This window comes from Ascaphus truei, chromosome 2 (assembly GCF_040206685.1).
Source record: "Ascaphus truei isolate aAscTru1 chromosome 2, aAscTru1.hap1, whole genome shotgun sequence".
Classification (NCBI taxonomy): Eukaryota; Metazoa; Chordata; class Amphibia; order Anura; family Ascaphidae; genus Ascaphus; species Ascaphus truei.
In genome coordinates this window covers 294,001,948-294,017,408 of record NC_134484.1, presented here as the reverse complement: position 1 = coordinate 294,017,408, position 15,461 = coordinate 294,001,948, and the positions used below count along the sequence as shown (strand labels likewise).

Below are 15,461 nucleotides of genomic sequence, written 5' to 3'. Positions count from 1 at the left end.
GTCAGATCTTGAAGTAAGCAGTATAGGTTATTTCGGTCTAGGTATAGGGCAGTTAAGATATATAGGGTAAGTAAGATATCCAGGTCCAGAGTGTGAGACAGTGTGAGAGAGAGACAAAGAGTGGGTGTGAGAGAGAGAGAGAGAGAGTGGGTGAGAGAGAGAGAGAGTGACACAGAGAGAGAGAGCGACAGACCCTGGGCCAGTACATAATAAGTTCCCACAGCCTAGAAATAGAAACAGGCAGGCACAGACAGAACTGGAAGCCACGGGGGATGAGAATATGCCTAAGATGTGAGCTAGGAGAGGTAGAAGATGAAACGCACTTCCTGTTGCGTTGCACACAATACTCTGATGTGAGGAGTACCCACCTAGAGAAACTAACTGCTGTTATCCAGAACTTTAATAATATAGAGGAGAACCCAAAAATAGCGATCCTCCTGGGAGAAGATGAAACTCACTTCCTGTTGCGTTGCACACAATACTCTGAAGTGAGGAGTGCCCACCTACAGTAGAGAAACTGACTGCTGTTATCCAGAACTTTAATAATATAGAGGAGAACCAAAAAATAGCGATCCTCCTGGGAGAAGATGAAACCACAGCAGAACTGGCTGCACACTATATCAGCACCTGCCACAAGCTGAGAGACGTCCACTAACCCCCACATCCATGTGTGAAACTGTTACCCATATACCCAGATATGCAATCATTATACCCTACCCCCTAGTATTCGTGTAATTATAGTCCCCCACCCCCTATTATTCACGCTGTGGCAATACTGAAATGTTCTTTCGTCATGCTGATAAAGCTGATTTGATTTGAGAGAGAGAGCGACACACAGAGAGAGAGTGAGCGACACACAGAGAGAGAGTGAGCGACACACAGAGAGAGAGAGAGCGACACACAGAGAGAGTGAGCGACACACAGAGAGAGAGAGAGCGCGAGCGACACAGAGAGAGAGAGAGAGAGTGACACACAGAGAGAGAGAGAGCGCGAGCGACACACAGAGAGAGAGAGAGAGAGCGACACACACACACAGAGAGAGCGACACACACACACAGAGAGGGTGAGAGAGAGACCAAGTCAGTCATCCTACTCACACACTCTCACACACTCACACACTCACACACCCTCTCACTCACACACTCTCACTCACACACTCACTCTCACACTCACACACACTCTCGCACACTGACTCACACTCTCACACACACACACACACACTCACACACACACTCTGACAGACACACACACACTACCAGAAATGGCGCCGGGAGTCCCGCTCACCATCGAAGGTATGTTGGAGTCATCGGGGGCTGCGGGCGACATCGGGAGCTTGCGGGAGACATCGGAGGTTTGCGGCGGCTTGCGGGGGTTTGCGGCGGCTTGCGGGGGACATCGAAGGTTTGAGGGGGCCTGCGGGGGCATACGGCGGCCAATGGGGGTATGCGAGGGCCTGCGTCGGCAATTGGAGGTATGCGGCGACCATTGGGCTTATGTGGGGGCCTGGGGGGGGCATTGGGAGCTATGCGGGGGCCATTGGGGATATGCGGGGGCCATTGGTGATATGCGGGGACCTGCGGAGGCACTCTCTGGCTTCTACGGGGAGGAGAATCGTGCTCAGAAAGGCGGGGGAGGAGGGAGGACACTGCTCAGGGAAGCGGGGTAAGCTCCTGCAGCAACATGAACCCGCCTCCGGCTTTTTTTTTTTTCCTCCAGCGCGAGCGGGGGAAATTAAACAGCAGCGCGAGCAGGAAAAATGTAAAAAAAACCACGTGTGCTGCTTGGGCCAATAGGAGCTCACCACGGTGTTAAATCCACTCACCCGGGGCGTGCAGATGTATAGGTTTGTCGAACACTTTGTCAAGCCCCCCGCTTACCCCCAATGCTGTGCATTTGTTATACAATTATATAGAAGAAATTAAGAGAATGTCTCTATTTTATATATATATATATATAAAATAGAGACATTCTCTATAATTATATAGAAGAAATTAAGAGAATGTCTCTATTTTTTTAATATATATATATATATATATATATATATATATATATATATATATATATATATTAAAAAATAGAGACATTCTCTTAATTTCTTCTATATAATTATATAACAAATGCACACCAAAGCCACAGATGATTGCTTTCTGGGTTTCCAATTTTTGGTTATTGAATGAACCAGCAATATCTCACTTATTTTACTTATTCATTTGAAGCAAATTGATACAGACAAAAAAGAACCAAATGCTTTGGATGAACCTGTCTCACACTGGAGATCACGACTGACATTGAACGTTATGGTGGAAGATTTTATTTTTGATGGGTCCTCTCTACCAGCTGATGTTCATAGATACATGAAGATGTAAGTAAAGGCTCAACTCTATTAGTAAGATGTTATCACATTAATAATTGTATTCCCATTTAGTGTTTTCTATAATGTCAGGTGCTCTAACACACTTTAATTTTGCAATGGGTTGTCGATTGTTCAAATATTCACGTCCTGTTTTTAAAAAAAAATTTTTACTTTTGTCATATGCAAGGATGCAAAAATAAGGCTGTGCGTCCCTTTCATTGTCATCTTTAAATTTCAAGTCATACGCGAACTTTATTTAACATTTGTTTCTAAGTAAATCTGCACTGTAAGCCTCCCCCATGGCACAGTATGGTTTTTAATGCAAATATCAAAGTTAAAATATGAGAACTGCTAACAATTCAGTTTCTTTACAAAGGCACTTATCGAGTCACTTAGCGCGCATCCCAGATCCTCCGTTTACCTCTCAGCCTGCTGTTACCTCCGTCAGTCACTGTGCTGATCCTTCCAGCATCTGGATCACACACACGGGGACTGAGCCGTTGTGGCTCTGATGACGTCAGGTCTGCTGTCATACTTAGACTGCTTAGTTTACCACAGTAGTTATGGTAACGCGTTTCGCAAGTAGTTCTGTTTGCTTCCTCTGAGAAAGTGTAAATTTGGTACCATTATCTGTTCCACACAGCTGTATGTAGAACTTGTTCTCAAAATAAAAATACTTGTGGGTTAGAAAAAACAGAACAGATTGAACTATAAATAATGTTCTTAAGATAATATCCCATGTTTTTCAAAAAATAGTCTTTTGCCTCGGCTCCCTCCTCATGTGGGATACATGTGTTCATCACATGATATCCAGATAAAATCTATTTCCTATGTGATATCTTTCAATTTTTGGATTAAATGTATAGTATCTTTAAGGTCTCATTTTCGTGATGTGATAATTGGTTGAAGGCAAACAAACATATTCAGATAGATTAGTTGTCAGTGATCCTATACCTGATATGATCAGTCTCCCTGCAAGCTTTTACGGATTTCTGTGAATTTTAGGGAGGTTAATAGAACATTGCAGTTTGGAGGAATTAATTAAGTACATATTTGGACTCCCTTTCCAATAAAGCCCCATTGTCTTTTGCTGTGTCAAGTAATACATTCATTTCATTCAGGAACCTATTACTGGGATCTTTATCTATTTTTTTTCTGTATTTTGGGTATTTTCTGTATTAATGTTACCTCTCTTGATTATATCAGATGGGTAATGGTTAATTGGCTTAATTGTTCAAATCATTATCACCACTCATGGAGAGTACAAATTGTGCCATCATTGAGATCAAGCAGTGCCCTAAAGAATTAAGAGTTACCGTAACTACTGTGGTAAACTAAGAAATCTGAGTGTGACAGCCGTCCTGATGTCATCAGAGCCGCAATGGAGGAGTCCCTGCATGTGTGATCATGCCGACGGAGACGCCAGAGGGAGCACCACAGTGATTCTGATGGAGGCAATAGCTGGCTGAGAGGTGATCTGGGAAGCCGGGACGCGCACAGTGACTCGATAAGTGCCTGTAGAGGGAGAAAGGGGGTGGCCCGGTATTAAAGGGGTTGCACCCCATTTGGCCACCCCTGCCCGCACCAGGGAGACAAGGGGTTAACTGGACTGAGGTCCAGAAATGTGATTTAACCCTTGTTATGACCTGTAAATGTATTCTCCCCTGTTCCCCTGTTCCATTGTAATGTCTGTGTTAATCAGTGTCTGCATCACACACACACTAGAATCCATCCGGGAGCACAAGGGTTAATAGTTCTTTAATGATTATGGCTCTTTGTGTAGTTTTCCCGCCTTTTCAGGCACCATTTTGCAGGTCCCCATTGGCCGCCATTAGGGCTCAATGCATTCCAATGGCAGAATGTGCTGTTTTAGTCCTGTTTCCTGTAAAGACCAGCAGGTGGCGTCCGAGAGGGAGAGCGGCGGTTTCCCATTGAAAGTCAATGGGCCCATTGACTTCAATGGAGGTGCCTCGAGGTAACCTTTTCAAGAAGAAGTTGGCTGCCGTCCAGACCGCAAACCACAAAAGCGGATACAATGTCTAAAAAGAGTTACAATCACTTGAGTCAAGGTCAAAGTTAATTGATGTGGGAATAAACAGTTCTAGGGCACCTAGAAATAAAATTCTTTTTGCCCCTAGTTCCTAGGCTTCCCCCCACTCGACCACAACCGGGTCCCCGAATTCTGGACCCCCGATAAGGGTCGAACCAGATAGAGCGGGTTGCGCCATAGGCTTTGCCGGCGGCGGCAGAAACGGCTCAGAAAAATGACTAAGTGTGAAATGCTGAATTTTAGGAATCCCTATCTCCGGCTCCGGAGGGACCAGAGGATCAAGGTTTGGGGTATCTGTAGTCACTGCTCCGGCATCACTGCAGAACCATCCTTGACCCTCTTGGACCAACCCGACGGAGTATGGACCCCCTTGAAAGTTCGGGGCTTTTACCATTGATTCTAATGGGGGAAAAGCCGCATGGTGAAAAAATGACTAAGTGTAAAATGTTGAAATGTGTAAGTCCATATCTCCGGTTCTGGAATGCCCAGAGGGATGGGATTTGGGTGACATGTAGCCAAGGTTTCGGCTTTAATGCATGCCCATTTACAGCCCCCTCAGACCAACCAGACGGAGTATGGACGACTGTAAAGATTTGTGGATTTTCTCATAGCCTTCAATGGCGGCGGTTCCCCATTGAAAGTCTATGGTAGGGAACCCCATTGACTACAACGGCGGAGTTGCTCCATTGAAACCCATGGCGGCGAAGCCCGTTGTTTTCAATGGGGATTTAGTGAAAAGCTGAGATTTCTTTTTCAGTGGAGATTTTTGTATTAACATGATTTAATGTGCATTTGTGTAACTCCGGCTCCATAGGTCATAGCAAGTCGCTTTTTGGATCATATGGTGTCCCAGTTCTGGCAATGAGAACTGGGAAGTTTGGACCTGCTAGACCCAACGGAACCGGATATTTTAATACGTTTATGTTTTATGCTTTATATTGTATTTTAAGGTATGGATAAGTTCCAGAGGAAATTCTTTTGGCCATAAGATAGCAGATGGCCCTAGGAGATGCCCAAATGTCTATGACTTAAGTACTGTTCAAAGGATCTTGTCACCCTCCCTGTTTACCTAAGGGCGGAGGAGGCTCAAGCCAGAGCAGTCTTTAAGTGTCCCACTTCACACCTTTCAACAAAGGTTTTCCTGCCAGAACTCCAAATGGATAGACTGGCTGGCATTCCTGATGCAAATGTGGGGCTTCAGAAATGAGACCCCAGAGTTCTACTGCGCATGTGCCAACTAGCAGGGGGGCATGGGTCAGAATGCTTTCCCACGTTAGTGAGTGGCTGGAGGTAATTGAAAACCAATCACCTATACTTAAGGTTATGGATAGGGCCACAAAAGGTATATAATCTGTGGTCAAGCCCTTAGCCATTGTTCTTCATCTTGTTCATGTTTTGCAACTTCTTCAAGTGTTCAGTCTGTTCTATACCATCTTGATTGCTGAGAGAAACGCTATGCACTGTCTTCCTGCCAGAGGTCTTTCATGTCTTTGGTGTCTTGATGACTATGAAGAGTGCTGTCTGAACTGCCAGTCCAGATATGACTGCTTCATCCTTTCCATTTTAAGTAAGTCAACATCTCCCCTTCCTCTTCATTTTAAGTAAGTGTCTATATTTTGCCTGTTATTTGTACATTATTGTGTGTTCACCTTTATCAAGGAATAAATTCTATTTATCATATCTAAGTCTCGTCCCAGTTCAAACCCAGGTATATATATATATTTATATATATAGTTTTTGGTGTAAATTACAGCCTGTCGCAAGCTCTCGTGACAGGCTTGTAATTAACTGGTGGCAGCTGGCGGGACCGAACTGGACCTGGATTACAGTATTCTGCGGGGTACTGTGATCCAGTGGGAACTTGATGGTAATTGCAAGTTCCTGGGACTAAAGATATTGAACACACAGTGTACAACATATAACACAAGATATGGCACCTCCTCACTGTTCCCCTACTTGTGAGAAGCATTGCCTCCAGAACCAAAGTGCCGGCCATCCGTCTGACTGGAGCCGGGCACTGAGACCGGAGGAGTGCATCAAGTCGGCGCGGGGACCAGCAGCCAGCAAGGCTGAGAGAGAGACAGCAATCGGTGAGCATGAAACCCGGCAGGCTGAGCAAAGATCCACAGCTGCAGCTGCTGTAACCATCACACCGCCCGGAGAGCAGGGAAGGGACCCAGCTCCGGGACGGCAGAGACTTGGGGAGGGAGCGGGTGGTCTTGGAAACCACGGAAGTCTTGCACCAGGAGAGGTAACGGCCGTTGCAGTGGCCCGTCCATTTTCCCTGAAAGAGCTAGCACTGGTGTGTGTGTTGGGCAAGATGTGGTTCCCGGCGAAGTGGACCCAGTTCCTGGCGTCGGTACCACAACGACCCGCTTATCCCCTCCCTGTCCCGGCGCTCAGGCAACTCCGCTCTGGACTCCGTTGCCCCTTGCTGGGGTTAGTCCACCGGTGGCGGAGAAGCACCGGCAGCTGCTGCGGCACTGCCAACAAATGGGCCACAATAATGCCCAGTGCCCTGACCGTGCGCGGTCAGGCGAAGAAGCCCCTCAGGGCCAACGCTCACGAGCTGCGGAAAAGATGACCCAGTTGACGGCATCCTCTGATGGCTCCCGCCCAACCGGGGCGACAACCCTCCTCGGGACGTCTCCCTGAGAACCTGGACGGGCTGCATCAGCAACAGCGGCGGAGAGCAGCGGCCATCCACCGGATCCCGGCGGAGAACCGGCGGCGGTGGCGGAGAAGAAGCCGCCACTCCGGCATCCTGCTGGCGGCAGTTTTATTTGGGGGGAGGGTTGGGGTGTGCGGGAGGTGGGTGTTTCACATTGTTTGGCGGAGTCGTCGATTCCCAGCGATGACCGGAGCCCCACAATCCATGCCGGCGACCCTGCATCAAAGCCGGGTACTGCTGCGGCAGCTACCCGGGGCTCGCCCATGGCGGCGGCGGCAGAAGAGCCGCGATTCCGGCAAAGTGCTGGAGCCCTTTCTGAGTGGGGGGAGGGACAGGGATTGCGGGAGGGGGTTTTGTTACCTGGTTTGCATGGAGCTGTGTTTCTCCACAAAGACCTGGGTCCCCGGTCCTGCATCGTTTCCCCTGTGCCAAACCCAGGCGCTGCTGCGGCGGCGACCCGTTGCTTACCGGCCCAGATGTTGCCGGCGGCAGCCACTCCAGTCCCGATGCAATTGGGACCAACGAAGGCGGCGGTCTCTGCGGGGACCAGCGAGGTAAGCCAGACAAAGTCGCAGACTGACCCTGACTTATTTTTCCCTATGACTGTACCCTGTTGTTTCACTCTAGGGGTGACTGGGGGGTGGCAGGAGATAGGGGCACCAGGGGAGGGGAAGGAAGGGCAGCTTGTAGGGCAGTCAGGATTCCCCATTACCCTGGCGGGGCAGCAAGGGGGCTCTCAGTTAAGAGCCCCACTGTTGCAGCCTTGCTATGGGCCGGAGGTATCAGGGTTTGTGGCAAAGTTAGACCACCCCCAGATTTCAGGGGTAGTGGCAAAGTTAGACCACCCCCAGATTACCTGCCAGCCAAGAGCTAAAGAGGTTGCATCTGCACCAGCAATCCTGAGCTCATCCCCGGTAATGGGGAGACAGTGTCAGGGAGATGGCCTCACTCAGGTGTCCCTAGGATCCAGGTTAGGATTAGCTAGGGAGAACCGGAGTGAGGGAAGGCTGCAGGTAGGTAGCCAGCATCAGTTCTCAGGGGTGGTGAAGGAAGGGCAGCTTGTAGGGCCGCCAGGCTTCCCCATTACCTGGGTGGAGCGGCAAGGGGACTCTCAGTTAGGAGCCCCACTGTTGCAGCCTTGCTATGGGCTGAAGGTACCAGGGGTTGTGGCACAGTTAGACCACCCCCAGATTACCTGCCAGCCAAGAGCTAAGGTGGGTGCATCTGCACCAGCAACCCTGAACTCACCTCCGGTAACGGGGGCACAGCTTCAGGGAGAGGGGCTAGCCTCGTTAGCACCCAGCTCTAGGGTAGGATTGCCTGGGAGAGGGTTGGGTGGGCCAGTGGGAACCGGGGAGGGAAGGCAGCAAGTGAGCCAGCCAGTTTTCCCCGCTACCCTGGCAGAGCCTCAGGGGTGTCTCAGATCAGCAACCCCCTGTTGCAGCCTAGCTATGGGCTGGGGGGTATCATGGACAGTGCCAATTTGTGCCATCCCAGAGATACCTGCCAGCCAAAAGCTAAGGCGGTTGTATCTGGAGAGGTGCCCCTGAGCTCATCCCTGGTAAGGGGGAGACAGTGTCAGGGAGATGGCCTCACTCAGGGGTCCCTAGGACCCAGGTTAGGGTTAGCTAGGGAGAAGCAGAGTGAGGGGAGGCTGCAGATAGGTAGCCAGCAGCAGATCTCAGTGAGAGAAGGAGGGCTAGTGGTAGCCAGGGAGGGAAAGCAGCAGGTATTGCAGCTAGAGTTTCCCGTTACCCTGGCAGAGCCGCAGGGGGTGTCTCAGATCAGCAGCCCCCTGTTGCAGCCTGGCTATGGGCTGGGGGTATCCGGGGCAGTGGCAGGCTTGTGCCACCCCCGGGATACCTGCCAGCCAAGAGCTAAGGCGTTTGCATCTGGGGAGATGCCCCTGAGCTCATCCCTGGTAAGGGGGAGACAAGGTCAGGGAGGTAGGTGCACTCAGGTAGTTCCCAGGGTCTGGGGTAGGATTGCCCAGGGAGGAGAGGAGTGCAGGTGGGCTGCAGGGAGGTAAGCAGCAGGCTGAGGTGCTGGGCCTAGGGGAGGCTAGGCAGGGAGGCACCGTGGAGCAGGGGGAGATAGGAGATCAGTGGGGTGTTAGGCAGCTGGCAGAAGCTAGGGATGGGCTAGGTAGGCAGAAGGTCCCTTGTTCTGACTGGCCAGGAGTGACCCCTCTGACAGAACCCCCTGGGTACCCAGAGGAGAGGCTGTGGGTAGATAGGCAGCCAGAGAGGAGAGTCAGGAGGATAGCAGAGCAGCTACAGGGTGGCACAGAGCCAGGGCAGGTAGGGTCCCTACAGAATAGTGACATAGCCCTTTCCCAGACTTGGTTGACAGGAAAGCGACGGTCTGTGCTGGATAGCTGATCTCCTGCAGATGCAGAGACATGCCAGTCTCTGGGCAGTGTGCAGCCTGGACTGCACCGGGGCCCCTTCACCACGGACTTGGTTCCCAAGGCACTGGGTGGGGGGCAGAGGGAGGCAAAGGAGAATGCCCGGTAGCCAAGGTGGAGCCCTGCTCCACAGGATCTGGACTTTACAATCCACTGTGGCCAGGACAATGTACTGGACAATGCCGGAGGACAATGTTGCCAGGCCAATCCCTCAGGACTTATTGAGTGCGTCAAGGGCGCCAGTGGTACCCCAGGGCCTGGGAGAGGCGACTGGGGCACCAGGCTCCATTGAGCAGGGGAGGTGTAGAGGGAGAAAGGGGGTGGCCCGGTATTAAAGGGGTTGCACCCCATTTGGCCACCCCTGCCCGCACCAGGGAGACAAGGGGTTAACTGGACTGAGGTCCAGAAATGTGATTTAACCCTTGTTATGACCTGTAAATGTATTCTCCCCTGTTCCCCTGTTTCATTGTAATGTCTGTGTTAATCAGTGCCTGCATCACACACACATCCGGGAGCACAAGGGTTAATAGTTCTTTAATGATTATGGCTCTTTGTGTAGTTTTCCCGCCTTTTCAGGCACCATTTTGCAGGTCCCCATTGGCCGCCATTAGGGCTCAATGCATTCCAATGGCAGAATGTGCTGTTTTAGTCCTGTTTCCTGTAAAGACCAGCAGGTGGCGTCCGAGAGGGAGAGCGGCGGTTTCCCATTGAAAGTCAATGGGCCCATTGACTTCAATGGAGGTGCCTCGAGGTAACCTTTTCAAGAAGAAGTTGGCTGCCGTCCAGACCGCAAACCACAAAAGCGGATACAATGTCTAAAAAGAGTTACAATCACTTGAGTCAAGGTCAAAGTTAATTGATGTGGGAATAAACAGTTCTAGGGCACCTAGAAATAAAATTCTTTTTGCCCCTAGTTCCTAGGCTTCCCTCCACTCGACCACAACCGGGTCCCCGAATCCTGGACCCCCGATAAGGGTCGAACCAGATAGAGCGGGTCGCACCATAGGCTTTGCCGGCGGCGGCAGAAACGGCTCAGAAAAATGACTAAGGGCCTCATGCAGAGAGCATCGTTATTTTAAAACTCGACATTTTTTGTTCAATTTCGCGCAGAAAATGGCGAGTTACGAAAAACGCGCCAATTTTTTTTTCCTATGTCTAAAACTCGCCTCGCGGCTGGCGAGAACCTCCATCTCGCCATTTTTAAAACTCTCCGAATGCAGAGAGGTGCGAACGGCATGTAGCGGCTGTTCGCGCCAAAAAATGGCGCGATTCTCGCATTTTTGCCGCGCCAGGAAAAGATGGCAAGATGGCGCTCGCCGCCTATAGTAAAGGGGAAAAAAAAGGCGCGAATTTGTTTTTACACGTTTCTGAAGCGCGCATCTCGCCAATTTAAACTCGCCACACGCATCCATGTTAAACATAGCAGAATTCGCACTTTTCTGCATATGGAGAATAAAACTCTCCAAAAAAGCTACTTTTTATGAAATTCGCCACTTTTAAAATTCTATGCTCTCTGCATGAGGCCCTAAGTGTGAAATGCTGAATTTTAGGAATCCCTATCTCCGGCTCCGGAGGGACCAGAGGATCAAGGTTTGGGGTATCTTTAGTCACTGCTCCGGCATCACTGCAGAACCATCCTTGACCCTCTTGGACCAACCCGACGGAGTATGGACCCCCTTGAAAGTTCGGGGCTTTTACCATTGATTCTAATGGGGGAAAAGCCGCATGGTGAAAAAATGACTAAGTGTAAAATGTTGAAATGTGTAAGTCCATATCTCCAGTTCTGGAATGCCCAGAGGGATGGGATTTGGGTGACATGTAGCCAAGGTTCCGGCTTTAATGCATGCCCATTTCTAGCCCCCTCAGACCAACCAGACGGAGTATGGACGACTGTAAAGATTTGTGGATTTTCTCATAAACTTCAATGGCGGCGGTTCCCCATTGAAAGTCTATGATAGGGAACCCCATTGACTACAACGGCGGAGTTGCTCCATTGAAACCCATGGCGGCGGAGCCCGTTGTTTTCAATGGGGATTTAGTGAAAAGCTGAGATTTCTTTTTCAGTGGAGATTTTTGTATTAACATGATTTAATGTGCATTTGTGTAACTCCGGCTCCATAGGTCGTAGCAAGTCGCTTTTTGGATCATATGGTGTCCCAGTTCTGGCAATGAGAACTGGGAAGTTTGGACCTGCTAGACCCAACGGAACCGGATATTCAAAGGATCTTGTAACCCTCCCTGTTTACCTAAGGGCGGAGGAGGCTCAAGCCAGAGCAGTCTTTAAGTGTCCCACTTCACACCTTTCAACAAAGGTTTTCCTGCCAGAACTCCAAATGGATAGACTGGCTGGCATTCCTGATGCAAATGTGGGGCTTCAGAAATGAGACCCCAGAGTTCTACTGCACATGTGCCAACTAGCAGGGGGGCATGGGTCAGAATGCTTTCCCACGTTAGTGAGTGGCTGGAGGTAATTGAAAACCAATCACCTATACTTAAGGTTATGGATAGGGCCACAAAAGGTATATAATCTGTGGTCAAGCCCTTAGCCATTGTTCTTCATCTTGGTCATGTTTTGCAACTTCTTCAAGTGTTCAGTCTGTTCTATACCATCTTGATTGCTGAGAGAAACGCTATGCACTGTCTTCCTGCCAGAGGTCTTTCATGTCTTTGGTGTCTTGATGACTATGAAGAGTGCTGTATGAACTGCCAGTCCAGATATGACTGCTTCATCCTTTCCATTTTAAGTAAGTGTCTATATTTTGCCTGTTATTTGTACATTATTGTGTGTTCACCTTTATCAAGGAATAAATTATATTTTATCATATCTAAGTCTCGTCCCAGTTCAAACCCAGGTATATATATATTTATATATAGTTTTGGTGTAAATTACAACCTGTCACAAGCTACCGTGACAGTGCCCTTTTAAAGAAAATAAATTGTGAGCAGTTCTCATTTTTAACTCTGATATTTGAGTTAAAACATGCCATGAGGCGGTGTTCAGCACTTGTTTCCTACAGATTCGCAGAATAAATTGAATGATGGAAGGACCGTTGGAGCGAGCAGCAGCACCAACCTGGCAGCCCTTCCTAGAGGCATCGTGAATCCCTAGAACATTACTAAATATACTAGCACTAACCTAGACTTCATAGTTTTCATAATCTTGAGCTCATTCTTTTCATTTGACTTGTACCCCAGTTTTATTTGCTTTTATAATCCTGGGTTTTACCCATCTGATTTTCCCACATTAATAGACTTTGAGAAAAGGTAAACCTAGTAGATGAGCACTCGATCACAGAGATAAGTTAATGTATTAAAAATAATGTTTATTGTCATCAGCGAATATAAAAGGTAGGGGTTTAAAATGAACAGCACTGGTAGTGACTGTAATCAGAGTGACAACGCTGTATCAGCTCTGTTGATATCCATAACGTAGATTCATGACAGATTGTCCGAATCTAATGCTGAAATAATAGCAGCCTACTAAGGGATAGAGTTAAGGGGCCAGTGTGAATAACACTGCTGTAGGTGTCAGCTATTTTAAAGCCAATGGTGTCTGCTCGTGGTGAATCCCTGTTGATCAGTACAGTTGTGACTGAGTGGAGGGATAAACACACACCTGTAAGGGATATGGCTCAGAGATGTACCACTGAGATGCCGAGGCTCGCCTGCTGGAACACAAATGTGTTGGTGGTGAGGGGTAACCCTTAAAGTGTATAGACAGGTAAGTGTGGTAGCCAGCAAGGTATTTTATGCTACTCCCTCCAGCAGTCTTGATGACATTATAGATGCCCAAATATGGATATTGCAATATTCAAACATCTGCCGTAGTGGGATAGAGAGAGCAAGGAAGGAGAAAGAGAGAGGGAGATACAGCAGGAGAGAGACATGGGCTGCTGTTGTGGTGTAAGTTATTTTCAGTCAGAAGATTAACGTGGAAGATTAATTCAGAAGCAGGGAGGCCAACAAAGTTAATCCTATAATGTTTTTTTGGGGGGGAGGGGGCCTCATGTAGTGGACATTTAAATGTAGGGGTCGCAGATAAAAAGAATAGGTTGCGCACCATTGTTCTATAGCAGCGGTGCGCAAAGTGTGGGGCACGGCGGTTACAGAGGCCTGCGCTCTTCCCCACGGCATTGAAATTAAATGCCGCAGGAGTCGTAAGGCCTCTATAACTCCCTTTCCTGGTCTCTGACGAGTCTTCGGTGACGCGTCACCATAGCCACGCGGCGTCAAATGATGTTGCGGAGTCATGTGACGTCACATGACCCCCGACGGCATTTGACGCTGAGTCCTTTAAAGGAAGGGGGGGGTGCGCGCGAACGCTGTGGCTCACGGGCAGGGGGGCGAAGCTCGAAAGTTTGCTCACCTGTGTTCTATAGCACTGATGACTATTAAATATGAATGATTTGGAAAGCTAATTAAGTTAACTGGTCTATTGTTATCCAATCAATGCTCTCTTTCAACTTCCCATCATGCTACCGTTTAGTGTTGTATCCCATATGTATGTATATCTTTATTTATGTAGCGCCCACAATGTACTCGGCACCATACAAAAGAGACTATACTTATAGAGTAATGCATTTCAGTTTTAATTAAACTTGTAACCCACTGGCATAATACATTGTAAGTATTTTCTTCTGTTTAGGATACAGTTGGGAAAGTCTGTTCATTACCTTCCCATACTATTTATTGATCAGCTAAGCAACCGAGTTAAGGACTTAATGGTAAGCTCTAAAATATATTTTTATACTTCTTTGGAATATTTATATATTTTTTTCTTTTGTGTTTGTAACAGACATATAAAAAGGTCTGGCTCTTGATTTGCTGCTCGCTCACATAGAACTCTTCCTTCAGGCTACAGTTTGTCATTAACCCAGCCAAAACTGGTGATTGTACTAGATATACTATATAAATGTTATCATTTGATCTAATCTTCTGAACCCATGACTTGAATTTAATCCAGCTTTCTTTGTAATGGTTATAATAACAGTAAAAAAAATACAGTTCTGCTATAGATACAGTACAAAGTAATGTAGAGGCCATGCAAAACTTAAACTCCTTCTTAAAATGCAAAGTGATACTGCATGAAGTCATGTTATTTTGTTGATGAGACGGCTAACCTATCCCACAGTGATATAAGAAGATAATATTCTTTCAGTAGAAAGTATGTATATCTTTATTTATATAGTGCCATCTATGTACGTATCGCTTCACAGCAGTAATACACGTGACAATAATAGAACGCATAATGGGAATAAGCACTTCACACACAAAAGTAACATTAGGAAAAGGAGTCCCTGCCCTGAAGAGCTTACAATCAAAGTGGTAAGTAGGCAGAATGTACAGAGACAGTAGGAGGGTGTTCTGGTAAGTGTGTCTGCACTGGGCCAAAGTCGATGTATGAGATATATAGTATGAGCCATGGAGCTATCCATTACTTTGTTAAAAAGGTGTGTTTTAAGATGGATCTTAAAGGTGGATAGAGAGGGTGCTAGTCGGAGATTGACGGGAAGGGCATTCCAGAGGTGTGGGGCAGTTAGTGTGAGAGGTTTTAGATACAAAAGGGGTAGACAGAATACATCCTTGAGCAGAATGCAAGAATCGGGACAGCGTATAGCAAGAAATTTGGTCTGAGATGTAAAGCGGGGAAGAAGAGTGCATAGCCATAAAAGTGAGAACTTGTGTGTGTAACACAGGATTTGATCCGAAGCCAGGAGAGGGATTTCAGCAGGACAGATTTCGGAGAGTAAAGTGATTATAGCATCAGCGTTTAGGATGGATTGAATGGGAGATAGGTCAGAGGCAAGAAGGCTGGACAGCAGAAGGTTATAACAGTCGTGACGGGAGAGAATGAGGGCCTGCGTTAGTTTTAGCAGTAGAACAACAGAGGAAAGGACGTATCTTTGCAACTTTACTGATGAAAAAACATCAGGTTTTAGCTACATTGTGAATGTGAGAGGAGAGTCAAATGTAACGCCTA

The 15,461-nt window shown here is 47.8% G+C and overlaps 1 protein-coding gene across 3 annotated transcripts in view; it reads left to right on the top strand.

Moving 5' to 3' along the window:
- Positions 1–15,461, top strand: part of CLPTM1L (CLPTM1 like) — a 383,886-nt gene that overhangs the window by 192,815 nt on the left and 175,610 nt on the right. For all 3 annotated transcript variants that reach the window (XM_075586346.1, XM_075586345.1, XM_075586348.1), the window contains 2 exons: positions 2,217–2,362; positions 14,127–14,205. In XM_075586346.1, coding sequence (XP_075442461.1) covers positions 2,217–2,362; positions 14,127–14,205 — 225 coding nt within the window. The remainder of the gene's footprint in view (positions 1–2,216; positions 2,363–14,126; positions 14,206–15,461) is intronic.